Source organism: Scophthalmus maximus, chromosome 10 (assembly GCF_022379125.1).
Source record: "Scophthalmus maximus strain ysfricsl-2021 chromosome 10, ASM2237912v1, whole genome shotgun sequence".
NCBI lineage: Eukaryota > Metazoa > Chordata > Actinopteri > Pleuronectiformes > Scophthalmidae > Scophthalmus > Scophthalmus maximus.
In genome coordinates, this window is record NC_061524.1 from 18173217 (window position 1) to 18194816 (window position 21600).

A 21600-nucleotide genomic window follows, 5' to 3' on the forward strand; every position below is an offset into this window, starting at 1 on the left:
ATGAAAGTAACGGGGAGCAGGAGACATCCAATTAAAAACACAATGCATTATCATTTCACAGCGGCAAACCCCCCCCCCCCCCCCCACACACACACACACACACACACACACTCCCCACCCCCTCTGTCGTCTCCCAAAGCCCTTCAGATTATATAACAGCTCAGTGACAGCGGAGCCAGCCTGTGTAGGACAAGTTAAGGGGGTCTTCACTGATGATGCAGCTCAGCGACTCTGGACTTTCCCCAGCAGCTTGCATGCTACCCCTCTCTCCTCCTCCTCCTCCTCCTCCTGCTCCTCATCCTTCCTCCCTTTGCCATATCCACCCACCCACCGGCCCACCTTCTCCCTCCCTTTCTTACACACACATACACACATAGCTACACTCAATCACGAATGCACAGGGATTGCAGCAACAGCAGCACCGCGAGATGGAGATCTCCGCTGCGTGTGTGAGTGCCTATTCCCGGTGAGTGCGGGGACAAGAGCGAATGAGTGTCACTGATGCTTGAATGGGGTGCATGAGGGAGAAGGGGGGGGGAGCGAGGAGACGGCAGGAGAGGGGGTATCTGTGAGGACCCTATGAGGTTTTGAGGCAATGTCTGTATGCTTTTTTTCCTCTTTCATCTCGATAACCTGAATCTTTGCCGGATGTGCCACAACTACTCCAGCTGTCACTGCGCCGGCTGTCTCTGTCTCGGTCCTCCCGCAGACTGTGAGAGCTGCTCCAGTGGCTGGACGGAACCCTGGCACCCACTGAATACATGGATGAACACTGGCTCTACAGGGGATCTGTGCTTTCTTGTCCTTTGCACCTCTAATCTGTTTGTCAAGGTAAGAGTTATGCTCCCCCCTTATTTTTTTTTTGAGTTGCACACATTCACAGGCATTGATTTTGTCTGCCTTTTTTCAAAATCTTAATCAAATCAAAGTGGATATCTGAAGCGTCCATCAAGTGTTGCACATATGTGTATGCTCCCTGCATGCATTAGATAGGGATGAATTAGGGAGGGGGGGGCATCTCTGCATCCAAGCAGTGGAGGGTTCAGTGACAAAACAGATGACCACGTCAAAGGGTTTTCTTCCGAATTAAGATGAATGCTGATGTGATGTGACTCTCATTAATAGACTCATCATAACGTGTGTCTTTGCAGCCTTTGACAGACATGCAGGATTTATCCGTTGAGGCAGGGGGCTGATTATCGAGATTGATGCACTTGATTTGAATTGTCTGGGCTTGATAATGAGAATATTGATGAGCACTCACTAACAGTCTATTGTATATCGCACTGTATTAGACTGTCAGAGTGATGATCATTTATTGGAAATCACAAATCCCATAAAGTGGTGTGGACGACATGACGTTCTCATGCGGTGAGTGATGCGCTCCTCTAGGCTGGATGAAAGATGAACGATGGGTTCAGACTTATCATGACTAATGACGTGTGATCTGGGAAGCTCTAGGGTACTGCATCACACACAGAGCTGTACTTATATTTGCTCTCAGCCGTTGCCTCTCTCTCTCTCTTCCACTGTCTCTCTCTATCTCACCCTCCTCTAATGTCCAGGAAACAGAGAGTGTCTGGCATTGAGGTGCAAACAAGCAGTGGCTTTTCTTTTTCAGCGGTCCTTTCACTTGTTAAATCATCTTTTACATTTCACCTGAGTTAATCATCACGTCAACCTGAGTACATATGCTTATGGCCCAATCCTTTATTAATAAATAAACTCATCAGGGTGATGCACTATACATCTCTGAGCTGTGAAGTGTTACACATTGACACTGTCTTCCGTCTTGATTTATACAAAATTAAAACCCCACAATAGCAGTAGAGCACGAGCACCACAAATACAAATTAAAAAAAATAAAAACATGCTCTTATGCATTTCTGTCCAAACTGCATTCCTGTCCAAACTCTTCCCAAGGATCCATTTCACAGCCAGTGCTCTTATCCAGGAGACACAGGGATGGGAGCTTTTTTAAAACCTCCTACTCCTATTCCCCTGTAACAAAAAGTGCTGCTCAGTGATAAATCTTTTAAGCCAATGTCATAAAGCAAACTTTCACAGGTGTAGCCCACAGCCCGGATAGATACAGATAGCTGCGGAAGACAGCTGGAATAGGAAGATGGATACAATATCTTTTTTGTGTGCATGACTCTGGAGCTCTCAAAGCTTGCTGGGATTGTTTTCAAAAGTTGAACTGAATACAATGTAAAAAAGATCTTGGACCAAAAAGGGCTGTGTTGCTGGAAGAGGAGCTTGATGGTGCAGTGAGGAAAAAGATTACAGCAGAGTGTATAGGGGGCCGAACCTATACTGCCACATACACAGGACTGTACTGTGGGAATGCAAATGACTGCATGCACACACACGCACAAACACACACAATCCTCTGAGCTAGACAAAGGCATACAGTGTGTAGGTACAGTCTGGTGGAGTGATATCTCGTCCTTTACGTTGTGCTTATGAAGGCGTAGTTGGTGCAATGTCACACTGTAATGTATGCCAACACTGAGAAAAAAAAATCCTCACTTAAAAATGGATACATTGCCCAGTAACAATTCATACAGTGAAACACATGCGGGATGATGAGCTCAGTGGCGACCTGTCATAATGACGAGGGGAGAACTATCTTCGAAGGACGGCTCTTGTCGAAGCGCATGTATCTGAAAAGATGAGCGGTGGCATTGAAGAACGCACTCTATTTGCGATTCAGCTTGTAATGGTGGTGGAGCGACGGTTACCATGTTTGACATATCGGAGGCCACTGTAATGACATTACTTAACCATTCATGAGAGTGGCCTCACAGTGTTATGCTATGTAAATATCCTACAGATGCACTTCAGTAATTATTGCGTTAATGCAGTCTGACAGGGATGTAGGGCGATCTACGTAAAGCTGTCTCTCTCTGCCTCTATCCCTCCCTCTCTCTCTGCTTTGTGATGGGGCATAAATCATGAGTCAGCAGTGTTGCAGTTCTGATATGGCATGGACAATGGATCCAGCCCCTTATTAACATTCTTTACAAACATCCACGTTTCTACAACATTGTGGTCAAAATAAATCAATCATGATACTGTGCTTCCCCCCCCCCCCCCCCCCACCCACCCGCCCTTTACTCTCATACATGCAGCATTTTAGTGTGAAGAACTGAAGGGCAATTGGAACAGACAACGTGGTCTGCCAGGGTACATAAGGAGATTTCAGAGGATTACTTTTGCAATTTTAGAGTCAATGCATTATTCATAATCCTTTGGATAGCTGAGGCCAAATCAGGGAAGGACCTCAGGTCATTAGCAGAGATATAGCTTGCTTTGAGAAGAGGAGGAGGAGGAGGCCTTGGAGGAGGAGGTGAAGAAAGAAGAGGACGAGGCAGAGGAGATTCTTGCTCTACTGTCTGAATATGTGTCACATCAGTCTCTCGCTCTCTCTGTTTGTCTGTCTTTCGTCTCGATTTCCGTGTATCTGACTTCCAACAATAATAAGTCGCTGAGGAGCTTTTCTTGATTACCTTTGTGTGAATTACCATTTAGCTGCTTTACATGCCTTACATGGGCTGCATGAGAAATTGTATGCGCATAGAGGAGACTTCCTGCAGATGTGATTACCCTTTCACTGGTGCGAGATTGATGTTCCCGTGTGTGAAAGAGTGTGATCCCATGTGAATCAGCCTCGAACAAATAATTTTTTTGTCAGTCGAACTGCGTCTGACAAACAACTTAGGCTAAAATCAAAGTGCACACTAAGCTATGTTTCCGAACAAATACCGCCCTCCACAAAATTCAGCTGCTCCCAAATTCCAAAACAACTGTGTACAAATGCATGACACAGCATGCCATATTGTTCACATATAATGAGATTGAGCTAATTGCTTGGTGTTTCGTTTCCTTTCTCGTCTGGCAACAAATGCATTGTAATGACACTAGATGCTGTTGGTAACGAGACTAGATGCTGTTGGCATGCAAACCCCCCCCCCCCCCCTCAATAAATGTAACTATCATCAACGGTTTGAGCTGAGGGTTAGGTTAAAATGGACAGTACAGAAAGTGACAGGAGTTCCAAGAAATACAACCTTGTGCTTAATAGTCCATGCAGTTGTTGTTGTGCATGCAGTTGTGTGTGTGGCCCTCGCTTAAAAAAAGCTATAAAAAAAAAAATACTTCCACACTGTCTCTCTCTTATTCTTATGGTAACAAGACTACAAAGACATATACAAACATGTATATATACAAGTGCCCATATGCATTTGTAACCCTAACCCACACATAAAAAGAAGCAGTCAAGGACAGTTTGCCATCATTAAAAAAAGTTTCTATTTTATTATTACACTGGGTTAGTCTTTGTTTTGTCGAGTACTTTTTCAACATTCAGCCGTTGTGTCGCTGAAACTGTACATGCACTGCAGATGTAGATCAGCTGCAGATCTGAAATTAACATTGGCCTGATCTACCAATGTTTTTCCTTTCACAAATTTTGTGAGAGTTGTGAAGCAACAGTGACGAAATGTCTCCCAAGTATAAATTTCCCCACCAGAACAATCACATTGATGGATTTACACTGTCTGAGAATGATAAAACGTGATTACTTTCAGAGAGGCGGCGACATCGCAAATAGCTTGCTTTTTTGTGTGATAATAAATGATTCATTGGAGTTTATTTATCGCATCCATGTCTTGTCATATGAAAATGATTAACCAGCTCTTTCTGATGTTTCCTATCAACCATATCAGACATCATTTCATTTCCTCCTGCTGCTTTATATATTTCACGCACTAGCTTTGAAATGTGTTTCATCACGGATGAGACAGAAAATGCAATATTTCTCATTTGATTATATGGACCTTAATTTGAAGCACTGCTCGGGCAGTCAATACAAAAAAACTTCCACTTTGTTGTCTTATGGAAGTAATTGTACCTGATTTGTTTGATCTAAGCACTTTGTGATTCATTACAAAAAGACAAAACTTGAAAAAAATTACAATAAAAGAGTATTAAACTATTTGGTATTGATTATAAAGTAACAGATTGATTTCTAGCTCATTATTGTGAGCAAACACAAGAAATAATGTATAATTTCATTTAGACTATAAATGATCTCCAATTTTCAATGTTTAAGAAATATTCAAATTTATCCAATTAACCTGCTGTAAAAAATCAGTGTTTTTTAAACCATATGCTAAAACAGCTGTTAGAAAATATGTTTAAGACTTTTTGGAGACTCCAACGCTCTAAAGTGAAAACTGTTTTTCATTTACTATTTCAAGTGGTTTAAAATTATTCATGAACTTATGGTTGGTAAGAAAAAATGTTTTTGTGAAATGTTTTTTCATCTTAATATAAGCTTGTAAGAACATTTAAACTTTAAGGTCAATTCAGTCGGCTGACTCACGTGGAACAGATTTATGATGTAGTTCCAGAGTATGTACAGAGTTTATATTTGGTACCTATAAGCTCTGACCTCGTCAGTCCAATCACCACAGCAGAGACCTGGGATTGATGATCATAAATTTCCCTCTAGGGTGTTTAGAGTCAGAGCCCACAGGTGGAGAAGCTCAATACCAGCTATTATGGTGAGTCTAGTATGTGTGGACCACAGCTGCTCTGTGGTCATTTCCTCTGCTGTGGACCTCAGAGCACAAAGGGAATATGGTATATCCATTACAAAACACCTCTTACCATTGTGGGGAAAACACTAATAAGTGATGAAAACACAGCAACTTTTATTTATACATATATATATATATAAAGTACATTGCATTGATAAGTGTGTGATTAAACCGTAAAGTTGAGGTTGCCACTCAGTGCTGCCGAGTGTATCAGTGCAGAGCGGAGAACAGGAGCTTAGCGGTTTAGATGTAAGTATGATATGAAGAACAGTAAATTGAGCCGTCACATAAACCCATTTGTTTGAGCTGGAACGTAAAATAATGGCGGAACATGATCTGTGTGGACAAAATGTAAATGCGACTCATGTGTGGCAAAAGTGAATTTCTACGTTTAAAGAACTAAAACACATTTACACTATTACACTCTAGCAGAGACCAGATTTGCAGTGATCCAAAAGGAGCCCCTCCCCCCCAAAAAAGACACCAGCCAAGGGGGAAATAAGCCACAAAACCAGCTAAGCCCAAAACACTCATAATACTGAAATGTGAGTATTATTATTTCGCCACTACATAACTCGATAACATAGATGTGTCACAAGGCATTTGCAGAACAAAAGCCAAAAGGAAAATAAAGGTTTGAGTTAGTTTGGGATACAAGCAGGTGGAGCAATAAAACAACTTGTGGCCCGGTAGTTTCATGATGTTGTCAATCACAAATCTCCTAAAGAAATCCCACATCTCCTTAACCAAACAAGGACATGCAGACACATTTTATGTATGCTACTTTAGCACTAGTAGCAAATACCTAGCCGTTACCTTATCCTCAAAAGTTTATAAAGTAACTCATCTTGATAGTGCTAATTGACTTTGTTAATACCAAAACCCTGCAATTACAGTCTGTGAACTTCGTTTCTGAACAGCAAGGTGCACATTGCAAACAGTGAGGAAGTGTTGTTTAACTACTCCTTTGCTCCTTTGACAATTCTTGGTGACTCAGTCAGAGAACATTGAAACTAAAAACAATCCCAATTATATGAATTAAAAGTTGGTATGAGCCTGTTTACCTAAAAGCATAGTGAGAAGTTAGATACGACCCTACAATTCTTTAACATGCATCACTAATGGTGAGTGGAAACTGAAGATCACAGTGTTGAGAAAAAAACAAGATTTCACAATCCACTGGTAAATCTAATACAGTGTCCAAATCTGTGGGGGGGGGGGGGGGGGGGGGGGCATTCCAATCAATAATTTGTGTGCATCACAATTGTATTCAAAGAGATAATTGGAGAATTGGATTTGTAGTGTTACTTTTGTCACATTTCACCACATGTATTCTATTCCTGTGCTGTTCTCTATGTTTTTGATCTTGTATCACCCATTGCACCTTTAACTGGAGTTTATAATGTGTTACCAGAATGTAAAGTTATGGTCCCAGAAGCCGAAAAGAATCAGGTCATCATAACAGAGCAACAAACAGTCTCTGACTTTTTTTTTTCCTCTTTTGTCTTTTTCAGGAAATATGGTGAGCAAAGAGGACACCGAATGCGTTGTTTTCTCAAATTCAGATGAATCAGATTCAGATACCAGCCCATTACACCTTGACACACAGTCTGGACGAGAATCAGGCAAGCAGCAGGTGAAGAAGAGAAACAAGGCCTTACAAGTGCGTTTTAAAGATATCTGCGAAGCTCAGAATGATCATCGGGGGAGACACTCCAGATCCATTTCCTGTAAAGTGACTCACCGAAAATACATGACCATGCCTGCCAGACGCTCCATTCCGAATGTGACCAAGAGTACTGGTGTCCAGACGTCACCGGATCTCACAAAGCGATACAAGACTTTCCCTTTTGAGAGGAAAAAGGGACATACATTTAAACACACTGCTTTGGTGGAAGATTACAAGGGACAAAACAATGGGTTTTTGAGTGATATAAAGACAGGAGGAGAGGACGGGCAACCTATTGGTGAGTACAAGGGTAAGATTGTGGGGCAGACAAAGGCTTTGCTCCACCACACTGATGACAGCAGTGATACTGAGGATTTACTTTCTAGTGCCAACTGCCTGGACGGACCCTCATGCCCAGAATCACATGTCTCGGAAGAGGGCCATCCGAGCAGCCCTCCTTCCAAAGGTGAACAAGAGTACCAGGTTTCTGGGACAAGGACCAAACACAAAGGATTACCCAAAGAAGGCATGGATGCTGGCACTTCCTCAAAGCGGCAGCTGGCTAACTCAGAGTTTTCACAGGACAAGTCTAAGGGAATGGGCCCTGTTGCGTGGAACACTTTGACACAGGTGGAGTCTTTAGGAAGCCCCTCTGTGAGCTGTAAACGGAAAAAGGGCACGCAGCTAAATGAACAACACTCTCACACACTTCCCCACAGTGCCAAATGTTCTGTACAGTCACAAGGGCAGTGTCGGACAAGGCACGTGTCAGCCTCCTCTAAACTCCAACAAACAGTTGGGGGGGACGAGGGCTTTCCTCCAGGAGACACAGGAGCTGCGGGCATGGGGAGCATCCAGCAGATAATGCCCTTATCTGGAGACAAGGATATCAAAGCACAGCTGCAGGCCATGGAGAACCTCATCAGCTCGAGCCAGGAAACCATCAAGGTCCTACTTGGAGTTATTCAGGAGCTGGAGAAAGGTGAAGCACAGAGAGAGGGGTGAGTAAAGTTTGATTTACAGAGCAGACCTTTATACATGCAAACAAAGATACATTATACACTGTGCATGTACAGTATGCCCATATCAGTGTGATGTCAGGAACAATCTAAGATCAAGAGGTTTCTCTTTCAAAAGGGTTTGGCTTTAACCTAGAAGTTTGCTTTAACCTCTGACTGCTGCTGTCTTTCTGCCTCATCAGACTACTGTTAAGCTTTATTCAATGATTGAATTTCTCTGATGGATTTTCGGTCAGTTGGATTCCAGAGAGTTCCGGTTTGAGATCAGAGTAGATCTGAAGGGGGGCACTGCGAGTGAGGCAAGCAGCTGAATGACCAAAGCTCAAATATTCATGTAAGATAAATGTGACAACACCGGAATCCAAAGATTGTCTCAGCTGTCTCGGCCTTTTCTACATGACAACCCACGGGAAGTGACCTCAGAGCTTTCAATATTTGCCATACAAACAGCCAACCACTCAATTAAATCGACCCAGCACTTTCATCACATTCATTTCTGGCTTTAACAAAAAGTTTTGATTACCAAGTTTTAATTTGTGATGCTTGTACATTTTTTGACCACTAGCCTCTGCTTTAAAACAAGACATGCCCATCTGTTTTACTGTCCTTACGTTCTCTATCTGAAAGATTGTGCTTATATGTGCGTATCGTTAGTTTCAAAATATGTGATGACAAAACATAGGATTGAATTCTACTTCAGCAAACACCAGGGGCACAGTAATGAAATATGACGTAATGGGAATTCCTGCTGTAATATACTGTATATTGAATGACTACAGTACATAAACATTTTGCCAAATCCTACATTTTAGTCTTGGTTTTCATCATGTACTACATCAGCATGCTAACATAATCCCAATCACAGTGCTAAAGCATGATGCTTTGTGGGTATAATCTTAGTTTTGCATGTTAGCATGATAAAGTTAACTAATTAGCACTGAACAAAAACTATAGGATAGGCTAATGGAGTCATGATGGAGCTAGATGTAAGGTCAGATCAAAGTTATAGGAACAATTAAAATCTCTCTCTATATATACATGGTCACAATCCGCCAATAATGTGGTGAGCAATTTCACTGACTATGTGAAAACTTTTACCTGCTGGTGGCGCTAGACGAAAAGTCATAGATTCATGAAGCCTATGGCTAAAACCATATTTGCAGTGTTTTATGATCATTAACCAACAATGTATAATGGGGCATTTAAAATATGCAGTATGCTGCATTGCATCACTGTCTAATTTATTATAAGGACAATAATGCATGTTTGTCATATTTCATGAGAGACGTATAGGAGAAAATGCATTAACGTGCTTCATAAAGTCCTTCAGCCATGTCCAGGATAAGACTCTTACAGCAGTGTTATTCATAAAATCATTTTGCTCCATCTCTAAAACCCGTAGAAACACAAACCAAATTGTATTTAATCCGTATCCACATCCAGTGGAGAACAAGTCACCCCAGTGTGGCTCTGTGCATCTTGGTTTTAAAGGCCCAATTACTGCAGCCCCATAACATTTTTGCCTTTCATCTCCACAAAAGTGTTCTTGCTCTAGTGCCTTCACTGTGTTGTATTCCATCAGTGTTATTAGAGAGGTGCAGCTACAGGACACAAAGCCTGCCTTCCACAGAATCTTTCTAAATACTTTTCCCTTTTGTTGCATGGCTGGAAAGTCAGATTGCCTTCTTTAAAGCTACTTTGAGATGAATTTAAAAGCAACTGAAAACCTCCCTGTTTACTCCCTTAATAAAAAAAAACATGAGGTCTACCGATTTTCATGGCACTGCCTCTAGCATACATGGTGTGATGAACTGAGATCTATCGATCCAGCTGGGGAACAGGCACAATGTCTATAAGAATACATTATATTCACAATTTTTATTTCACCTTTGCAAATGAAATAACATTTCTACAAAATATGAGTTTTGGGGGATTTTACTTGCTGTCCCTCGTGCTGCCCATGACCTAGTTACAATCATGAAAAAAATATTTCCTGCAAAGGTACAGCAGAAACTAATGAATGAAATAATGCATTTGCTTGTCATCTGTGTGTCTCATTTAATGTTACAGACTTGTCAATGACATTCTGACATCTCTTAAGGTTTTCCCAAACCTTAATAAAGGTGGGTCGGTGACACATTATAATGCTTGCTGTTTGGCACTATTGTTCCAGTTTTGCATTCAACCTCTGCATAATTGAGTCTACTATTCTGTGTATTAAATAAATTGTAGTGTTCAAGGTTTTTATTTAAATCTCAAGGTGGTTGTAAATGATAAGGCTTTCTGGTCACACAGAATACTAGTCTTTTGCACAGCCTCATATATAATTGTAACAATAGTCTGTAGCTGTATCATTTTAATGTGTGATGCAGATAAACTCTTTGGTTATGCTGTATTGCTAAAAATGCAATAATACTGTTACATACCAAATTATATTTATGTATGGAGGTCTTTACCTATGCAAGTCATGGTGCTGCATCATACAGTAAACATTCACAGACAATGTTCTCTCTGCTGTGACAGTATCCTACAAACAAAATGCATAAAACATGGAATAACAAACACCATTTACCCGTCATATAAAGCATAGACTGCCACCTGAGATGATGTGCCTTGACCTGACAGTAACTTTTGTTCATATCAATCCCATACAAAACACCATGCAGCTCTCAGGTAGGTATAGAGCAACAGTCATACTGTAGGCAGGAGGTGTGTATAGTGAAGTTGGAATGATGAGGGCAGGACATATCCCAGGACAGCTGACGTGGGTAAACAACACAGCAGTGAATCTGTGCCAACAGACAGTCAGCGTAGAGAATGACTTTCAGGGGTGCAGTTAGTCATTTTAAAACATAAACTCATTCTCTATGACGCCCCGTGCTTTAATACAGTGCTACTGCAGTAGATTGGATTTTGATTATGTTTCCCTGAATGGGAAAAATGAGTAATTTTCATCATGAGTAAATGCAGTCATCATAAATTTAGGTTAATATGCTTTGATTATTAGTGCAAAGCTCTTTAAATCACAAGGATGTACACGATAAGCCAGGCAACAGCACAGCGCTAGTGTGGACCTTGTCTGCGCAGTGAGTTACTGTCCTTGCTCACAGCTGTTCAGAGGGACTTGATTTGAGAACAGGGCAGGATGGATGAACTTGTTGACTTTGAGCTCCCATCAGCATTTTCGATCCACGCAGAGGCTGCACTGTCTCCACCACTGAGGTCACCTCCCGTGTCATGGAGAGCGTTGAGGTTCGACCCCTTCACCTGTCATCCATCAGGGTGAAGGGCTACCGAGACAGGAAGCAATTACATGTGCAGCTCTAGCCCAGTCCCTCCCCTCATCGCCCACACCACTGCAGCCTGCCATTTTATGCAGTGACAGATAGCTTCAATACCATTATGCACACCTGCATGCTTATCTAAACTCAACTGGGGAAATATGAATGAAAAACAGTAACTGTTAGCCCAACAAACGTGTGTCACTGTGTATTTTATGTCGCATTTTGATATGTGCATACTATACATAGGCTTCTGCCTCACCCTAAGGCTTACAGCTGGTCCTTAATGGACGCCCTTCAACATGAAAGATTTCGACTCTTATACAGTACAGACGACAATTGGGGTAATGTTACTATGCCATATACAAAGGAGGCACAGTTTGTCTTGTTATTTTTTTTTCATTCTATATGCTTATTATTTATTTCGCAAAATTGATTTCAATGAAAAATAATGATGCTGTACAATAAACCCCAGATTGTAACGATATAGATTTTTCATTATAAATGAATCATGCAGCATTTAGTTCCTACTAACTTCCTATTGCCTATAGAATAGAGACCCATTGCACATTTCAAAACTATATCATGGCAAAACAAGATAATCCTATTATGTAAAATCAGCAGGTCTACACACTTGATTAACCAAATCTCAGAGAACTGCAGGATCAGAACCCCTGCATGATTTTTCGACTGTTTGGGATAAACAAGACGGGGTGAAAACCATGCACAACAAATCTGGCTGAAAACTGATGCCCACAGGTGTTGAAATATGAAGCCTGAGCATGTCTCTGGAGATTCCATATATCTTTTCATCTGTCTTTTTGCAGGCTCTCCTACCGAACAGGACAAGACACAGCAAATTGTGACACTTGTCGAAACAGCGCATGCATCATTTACAGGTGGGCCCCTTTCACTGCCAGTTTGTCATTAATGCTGTTTTCTGTATGATAAAATGCTTCATTGTGAAACAGATGCTTACAAGAGGCGTTTAGTGCACCATTGCTTTTCTGTACATTTACATCTACAGTGATTTGACTGAGGCAAAATTGCCAAAAAGAAAATGATGAATAAAATTTAAATGAGAGTTTTTGTGTGACACAGTAAATGGAATCATAAAATGAATATCAGGGATATGAAAAGAGACTCTATAAAGCATATTTAGCTACATTACAATATGTCATTAATAATAATTCAAATATCATTTGTGGCCATCCTGTTTTTGGGGGACAGGATGGTCTCACTGACAGAAGTACATGGGTGGGAAGTAAATGGAATGCAGATGAAGACATCCTTTAAAGCACGTCAAATACTTGACTAAATCTGTGGCCGCTTCCAAATCACAATTAGCATTGCACTTATTATTTGACCGCCAGTTAAAAAGACAGTACACTGCATTCCTGTCAAAATACACAACAATATTGTGAGGTATAAGTGTTCTCATATGTTCTGAGCTAGGAAAAACGGCAGCGAAGAGCAGGTGGGAAATCCACTCAAGCTGTAACCTTGTGCCGTTTGTCACTTCAGTCCAATAGCCTGTCCACTGCTGAATCCTTGCTATATTGTTCTCTAAAATGGGAAATAGACAGTTGTTTAGAAAATTCTCCCAAGCCCATAGATACACTTTTTACGATGGAACTTGCCAGTTGTTTTCACATTGACCTGAGAGAAAGTAGCTTAAAAAAACAAAATCACACAATAATTGTATAACATTACATAAATTTCGCCGAAGCTTTTGTCCAAAGCGACTTACAGTAAGTGCATTCAACCATGAAGATATTACCCAAAAGTGCAAGGGTACTTAAACATTTATCAAATAGGCCTAGGCAGTTGTATTCACTCTACACATTAAAGTTTGCTCCTCACCTCTTCGCAACTTCTTTATTGTTCCCTGTTTATCTTATTTTAAGATAAGATAGGAATGTATTAATCCCACGCCAGGGAAATTCACTTGCAGCAGCAGCAAAAGTCAACGAATCAGGAAAAAGGTAGAAATATCTCAAAAATAGCAAAAAATATACATTAAAATAGAGGAAAAAACTACTTTAGAAAGCTATATATATTTATACAGAGTGCAAGTATTGCCTTGTGAAGGAAGTCTAAAATGTGCAGTGGTTTGGATTTGAATTTGAAAAGAAAAAGAAAAAAAGGACAAGATAGCGTGTTCATTACAATAGAAAATGTTTTGTAATGCCAAGATCATCGGGGCTGTTTTTGCTGCAAAGGACTTTGTAAGAAGTCATTGGGCCTCCTCATGCGAACTGCATAAGGATGTTTGTTCTCGAGTGGAGTCAGTGTTTCGCCACATGGGAAAAAACAAACAAACTCATGAAGTCTTTAACAGAGCAAAATTTGAGTTCATGTATGTTTCTGAAATCAAGGAATCAATGAAACAACATAAATCCAAATGGGATATAAAAAAAGAAAAATTCTCACACTCCAACACTGCCTTTAATGAAAGTTACTTTGCGGAGGAAACTCATCCATTGCACCCAAAAGTATAACATCAACTACAATTAAGTTTAAACCCTCATCCATCGCCATGACTATCATGCCTCATTGACCGCCTCCCTGACTTTGCTCTAGCAAGACATTGTTTGGCATCTAAATTCATGTCAGATCTTTCCTTAACTCTGTCAGTATGGCTTTTCTCATGTGGCATGGAGAAAAGACGAAGACTGATGAGGCAAAACTTACACGTTTGTTTTGGGTTTTTTTTCAGATTTCTAACAGCAGGTTTAAGTTCCTTGATTATGCTTATGATCAAATGATGAAAGAACACTACTCATGAACAGGTGGTTCTCATCAAGTTAAAACTTGGCACACCAGCACCAGCAAGCCTCAGGTGAAAAGACAGGTTAAGAAGAAGAACATAATAAAGTTCTTACATCAGGCCCATTGGCATAATATCCCTCACACTGGAGATTTTGATGACACATTCCCTGATCTGGGAATACAGCTGCATATTAATCAAGTCTTGTTGGACCACAACAGACCGTGACGTGACATGCTGGTTTGCAAGACTAAATACTTCCATGTTTTATCCTTGTGCATCTAAAAAGGAAGATTGCAGATCCTGGTCTGGGTAGAAACAAAAACATAAACAAAAGACTTTATTCCATCAATACCTCCCCAAAAACATAATAGGATTACAAAAACAAAGTGCTTGAGAGGAACAACTACTCTCACTCCCCCAATACCAGTGCATGAAAGAGAGCAAATCAGAGCTGTGGACTGTAGTCAATAATGCTGGAAAGCAGATTTAACCTCCTTCAGAATGAGCCTGAGTTTCCATCAGAGAATCAGGTTCTAACACCATTGATACAAAGGCAAAAAGGGCAGAAGAAAACACCACTTCTTCATGAGAATTGGAATAAAAAAAACTGTCCCAAGACAGGTCTCAGCAATACCAAATTGCTGGACCTTATTCTACAATCAAAGACATGGAAAGGTGTCAGCAGCAATGAATTTTAAAATTATTGCTTACCCGATGACCCGCTGTCTGACCTAACTAAAATGATTACCTAAACTCTTGACTGCCACTTCATCTGTGAAGACTCGTTTGCAATGTTGGACTCAAATTATGTTTTAAAGAGATTGACATCACCTAAATCAGGGGTGGGGAATCTTTATCCTTACAAGGGCCATTTCCATATTTATAAAATCCTTTGAGGCCATAGTAAATTAAAGAACACATCACACTAGCCTCTCTGATGGGATGGCTGAAGCTGCTTCTCTTAGATGTGCCGTCTGATGTCAGATGGTAGTGATGATGATGATGATGATGATGATGATAATGATAATGATGATGATGATGTTGGCCAAAACCAGCTGTGAGTATCATCATTATCATCATCAACTTGCTCAAATAAATCCTTACCTTGGGTTTGGTCATACATGGCTTGCAAAGACAGCAGTTCCTCCTTCATATCAAGCTCGGCAGAGACTCACACAAATTAGTTAACTGGCATGCGTTATGCATTCCAAGCCAGAGAGAAAACCAAAAAATAAATATTGCAGCATCAGATGTGGGACACACCTGTTTACCTTTAACCAAAAATACTCTTACATCCAGCTGTGCTGGTCCCTTCAGTAAATTTTCCCTAAATCAAAGCATGTGTTAAGAAAATCACAATGAAGATGCAATGCTCAGAGTGCTACTAATGTGAAAGATTGTCATTTCCTCTGTGCTCTCTATCATTAAATAGTTGTTGATTTTATTTCAACCAACTGGATTTTAACAGTCATTGGATAGAGAGGAGCTGTGGTTGGCAAGCAGGGTAGTAATCTATCATGGTATTATCTATCTCTGCCAAAGTATCTGTCATAAGAATCTTAAATTCTGCAAATAGTGCTGTTTAGTATTCCTCAGCAAAACCCAGAAGCTCGAATCTTCCAAGACTGAATGATGTTTTTAGCATTTCTTTATTGTCCCTGCTCTTTATCTGGATGTACTTTTTACTGACACATAAAACTCCCTCATTACTCAAACAGCTGTATGATCTCATCACCAGCATTCCTGTTATAATAAAACCTCTATTCATCTGGTGAGTTAATCTGCTGATAGGGCAAAAGCAACAACCTTGCTGGACAAACTATTTGGTGAAACACATCAATGGGGAGTTGAGACCAACAGACCAATTTCCCCTTGAGGTTAGACACCAACTGCATGTTGCAACTGTTACCAAGATTAGCAGCTCCTGAGAGGAAGCCCTTAATTTCACAGCAGTCCAACATCGCCTATGTCCGATACATTTGGGACTGTGGTTGTAACTGAGCTGAGGTAGTCAATCTGTGGGTCTTATCCAGACTTCAGCTTTGCCTTGATAGTCTCCACAGCATACGGCAGCATTTCATACATCACTGCAACAAACAGGGCATACATATGGTGAGGAAAAAGAGAGGGGGAGAGAGGCTGAATGTATAGGCAATAAATAAGAGTAATAACTATGATGACATTGTCCCACACACTAGGGAAAAAAGGGATCTCTTAAAGGCCCTACCCATTTTACAAAAAAGAAACCCACCCACCTTTAGTGTTATCTCACAATGCAAACAATTTAGGGTTTAACTGCTTAGATTTTGGCAGAAATAGTTTGTGGAAAGCCATATTGCTGATTAATAGTTTCATGGCAGTGAACACATTTGATTCACTTTCTTTGTATTGGTTGGAGGAAAAAATCTTAGATACATATAAAACAAAAAAAAATATCTGCAGAGCTAGATATCAGTAGGGGACACAATATTTATTAATATTACTATTTTTACAATTTGGGTGAAGCAACTCTTTAAAGCATTCAGCTTTTCAATACTATCTGCAATACATGTGTAGTTCACACACGAGCAGTTGCAAATTATACTGTGCCCCCCGCTGAGTCAACGTGGAGTACAGCGGGATGCCCAATGTAGAGCACATGCCCAGATCAAAGCATGAGAGGCTTTTATTTCTAAAACACTGTTGTGAATAAGAACCAGCATTTCAATCAGAGTTTGTAATGTAGTGTTCCCAGTTTGGAACAAACAATGACTTTGAAAAACAGGTAAGTACACTGAAAGGCAACTGCTATGATATATAATGACACACAAGGAGGTAATTAGCGCTGAGATGGCGAAGCTATTGTCGTTTTTGGTGAACAGTTGTCAAGATTGCCTATTTTGTTTTGTTCTCATTAATGAGATAGAATTTTTTCCTCTGGTGTCTGTGAAGCAGAAAGCCATGTAATGGATAAGGTAAATGGCTTTGTATCAGATATACATGACAGGGGAGGAATTTGGAGATCTGATTTACATAACCTGTAGAAAGTTTATGCCTCAACTGCTGTCTGTCAGTGGAGGACATAACTGTCACTCTGTAGTGGTTTAATCTACTACACACCATCATGTAGTTTGGAAGAGAAGACACTATACGGGGCCTAAACCACTCATCTTGTCAAGTGGAGCCTTTGAACTGTGAAAAGCCGAAGGGGAAATCATGGGAGGAGAAATTACTTCACGCTGAAAGGTGCCAGTATCAGACAGAACGGAGAATTGAGCAGGTATATACCACTGAATGAACACAGCGTGCTGTGCTAAACAGTGGTAAAATCCCACCCAGGAGCAACAATCATTGAATGGTGCTCAGCAAAACCACGGCCGCAGACTAACAAATGGCTCATCACTGATCACAGCAACAGCTACTCGCACTGCATCGCTAAAAAGATGATTAATCTGCTTTGCTGAATGCCCCAGGAAAACCTCCATGTCTCCACCAGCTTCAATCTGTTTTTGTACAGAGATGATCTTAGATATAGGGCTTTTGTTTGCTGAAGCACCTGCTCTCCAGTGCCACCTGCATCGTACAGTGCTGCCGTTGGCTTCCCACCGAGGCATTTATCAACAGCGTGCTGTAACTGCAGTGATCTGCCAAATGATTAATTGCTCAATAATTGCTCAGGCTATTCTATGTTGCACCGTGCTGTTATTCTGTTCTGCTTTGTGTCAAGTCAACATTATTTAAACAGCACTTGTAAAAGAGATTTTAAAAAACCCAGGAGGAAATTAAACGATTAATAATATGAATAAGAGAAGTTGTAAAACAAGTCCTGCTAGAAACAGCAAATCTACTGAGATACAGGCTTCAGTCTATAAAAAAGTATAAAAGTCTATTTAATTGTCATGATTTCAACATTCAGAATACCTTCAAGTCTCAGCCTTTATTCAATGTGGAAATGAGAAAAAAAATGCACAAGAAAATGAAGAAGGAGCAAAGCACTATACAACAAGAGGATTTCTCCTGAAGGCTTTAATAGAGCCGTGTACTTAACTGACAATCATCTTGGGGGTGAGGACGGTTCCCAGGATTCATGATGTCATTTTGTGTATGGCATATCCTTCAGTGAACTAATTACACTGCCCATCAAAGCGGTTACCGTATCAGGCCGAGCTTTGTACTTTAACGCCTATTTGTCTTCTTGCAGACAAGGAGGGGACTTGTTTGACCTTGACATGTCAGATGTCATCTCTTTTGGCAGCTTCAGTTTGGTTCTTCAGTTCTCCCTCTCTCTATAAATCATAGTATTAACTGTGCTATTGAAATGCAGTGTGTAATGTTGGCGATAGAAAAAAAAATAGAAGAAGATCAATTAGAAATCCAAAATGCTTAAAACCAAAATGAAATTTCCTTACCATGTTAGATGTGTTGAGGAGTGTCATTTTGGCAGCCACATAGCAGATGATTCATCCTTTCAAAATATATAGAATACGCCTGGAATAAATACATTAACAGAGCGCTACAAATCAATAGCAATAAAAAGAAAAGAGATGGTGTATAATAATGCATTTATTGCATGCTTGAATACAGGCAGTTAATCAAGGTCTGCTTGGCCTCTCAGTGGTTTCATTTGGATGGGCTTTAGCCCCACATATCTTGCAGGCCTGAGAGATTTAATCAGAGAGAGTTCAACTACGTTGCCAGGACAAAATCAGACGATGACCAGCCTGGGATTACACTGACGTTTCATGTCAGGAGCAACCCACATTCAGGCTCTTTTTTTCTAATACAAATATAATCTATGCAGGCAAAGCCCTTTGACTGCATGCATAAAAAATACTGATATGATGCAGCGGAAGTCTATTACTCACAGGAGTCTCTGAAATATGGATGTCTGCCACAAGAAATATATGCTACCAGGGTTTCTGTCAGGGCATTTTAACCCTTCGCTTTCTACCGAGCCTCCATCTGGACATCAGTGGATTACCAACATAAAAAATAAGTCAAAACTGAGTCATAAATGCCTCAAAGACAATTCACTGACTTTAATAGTTGCATTTAAAATTTAAATGAATGCACCTGATATTGCCGTTGGTCAAGTAAACTAAAGTCTACAATCAAATCCTTGTATTCTAAGTACAATACAGAACTGAATTATCTAAAATTCTACCTTTGTATGCTTATGTTATAGTGTCGAGCTGGACTTCAAGCTGCAGGAGGACAAGCTACAGCCCCTGATGAAGAGACTTTTCCCCCTGTACAACAAACAATGCCCTGCCCTGCCTTACCCCAATGAAGTGTTCACATCCACCCCAAAACGCAAGGCAAAGACAGAGTCCAAAAAGCATGCTCGTTGGAAACTCTGGTTCCTTTGAATAAAATACGAAGGCTTTGGAAACGGCCTTTTTTGGCATATTAATACCCCTCTTATTCTCAAAATGGATGAAGGGATATTCAGAGGGAGTAATCAACCCATGAGAATGGATAATGACAGAAACCAGTTCATTTGAGTTAAGACTGCACTTCAAATCGTCTAGGGGACAGCAGATACTAAGAAACATTTTAAATTCTGTCAAACCTTTTTCTGGCATGTGTGCTGGAGAGCGTCGACACACACCTGCAAAAACTAGGTGAGCATTGGGATACATTTGGTATATGTTTGTTTTTTTGCTGTGTAACAATGGATGTTATTTATTTGCTGGGAAATGCACCTCTCAATTTATGTTTATGTATTTTTATTGCACACTCCAATGCAATGCACTTTTGGTCTTTTTCCCCTCAGAGCATATTGCTTGGCAACAAGAGGAGGTGCCATGTGGAGGGCCTTTATGAGTGAAGCTATAATGTTTGAATGGACATCAGCCCAACCTCCGGCAAAGCACAAACACTTGACTATTGAGAGGAACATACGTAAAAGACTGAAACACAGTACAATACATGACAGTATGTCACTTCTATTCTTAGAACCCTGTCTATTCTCTCCCTGTCCTACTTTAACATCCTGGTCAGTTTGTTTGTCTGACTTTACATCTGCCGTTCTTTGTCTCCCCCTTCTCTTTGTAGTTGTCCCTTTATCTCCCTCCGTCCTTCTTTCTGACTCACTGTGCAACACTGTGTCTGGTCCTTTTCTGTTAGCTACACTAACTTGTAATTTTCAGGATGCACATTTAATATAGCTATCCTTTTTTGCAAAGTTGGAGATGTAACAAAAACAAACCATAAATATTTAAGTCCTTTTTTTTAACAGCATATATAGTATAATGTTTTGACGACATCCGAGGCAGAGCATTTTCTATGATAATGTAAATGATTTTTTTTTCTTTTTTTGAACCACAAAACGTAAAAGCTATTTAAACATTTCCCTGCGAGTCCATTAAAAGTTTGCCTTGCCTCTCTGTCATTTACTGTCACAGAAAAGCTCCTATCTAAGTTATTTTGTTTGTGTCCAGTTAGCTAACACTTAAAGTGCTGTTTTACAATATTGATTTATCTTGCCATTCAACTGGCATTTCAATGTTATAAAATTAAATAACTTTTTTAGTTTTTTGTCACAGAAAATAAGAACAACAAGCACCTGTCTACCCACCCACACCTGTGCACTGAACTTGTAAGAGTAGAAGGGCTATAAACAGTGCTTAAGGATGAAAAACATGTAGCCACCAGCTTTGATTAAGCAAAAAAAAATGTAGCGATGACATTACAAAGCAATTTTATAACAGCAGCTCTCATTTCATGTAGATTATGCTACTGTGTAATGTCTAAGAAATGTCAGAAAGACACATACTGGCATCCCATTGTTAGATTATTCAGTAGATTACATTATTCAGGTCACCATTTCCATGCAAAGATATGTAACTTGAGAATTGCAATTTAGTGATTATGTGCAATATTATGCATTTTTCTACTGTTTCTACATCATTAAAACATTTTCAATCAAATGTGCTCTGGTGTTCTCCTGTTTCTTCTGAGTGCTAGAAGCAGTGTGACAGTAGATAACTTCACCAGTGCTGGGTGTAGCTGCAGCCAGAGCTGCATTTACTCCGTGTCAAACAATCCATATTTGACATCTTTTGTGCTTTAGTAAAGCAGAGTTGGACCATGACCAGGACTCAGCAGCAGTGCAGCTCACCTCCTTTTTCTCTCCTCTAATGTGATTAGTTCTCAATAGCAAGAACAGATGCAACCTCCAAGTGATGACCAGGAGGGGGGTGGGGGTCTGCAGTCGATCAAACGGAGTGACCTGATCCGACATCCATCCATCCGTCTCCCCCGATAACCC

At 40.4% G+C, this 21600-nt stretch overlaps 1 protein-coding gene across 2 annotated transcripts; it reads left to right on the plus strand.

The window, feature by feature from the left end:
• The first annotated feature begins 328 nt into the window (after nt 1-328).
• Nucleotides 329-21232, plus strand: insyn2ab (inhibitory synaptic factor 2Ab). 2 transcript variants are annotated; one of them, XR_004784796.2, is made up of 6 exons: nt 329-466; nt 669-831; nt 7121-8276; nt 12403-12474; nt 19513-19951; nt 20104-21232. XR_004784796.2 is itself a non-coding variant. In XM_035607062.2 (5 exons), exons 3-5 carry the CDS (start codon nt 7126-7128, stop codon nt 19694-19696), a joined length of 1407 nt encoding a protein of 468 aa, XP_035462955.1. In that variant the 5' UTR covers nt 329-466; nt 669-831; nt 7121-7125; the 3' UTR covers nt 19697-20085. The 2 variants fall into 2 exon arrangements, 1 of the variants encoding a protein (XP_035462955.1); XM_035607062.2 differs by lacking the exon at nt 20104-21232 and having other exon boundaries at nt 19513-20085.
• Nucleotides 21233-21600: the final 368 nt, after the last annotated feature.

Coding starts and splice junctions, on each gene's coding strand:
- insyn2ab (XM_035607062.2), top strand. CDS start 7,126: ATGGTGAGCAAAGAGGACACCGAATGCGTTGTTTTCTCAAATTCAGAT. Junction 8,277..12,402: donor GGTGAAGCACAGAGAGAGGG/GTGAGTAAAGTT, acceptor GTCTTTTTGCAG/GCTCTCCTACCGAACAGGAC. Junction 12,475..19,512: donor AGCGCATGCATCATTTACAG/GTGGGCCCCTTT, acceptor CTTATGTTATAG/TGTCGAGCTGGACTTCAAGC.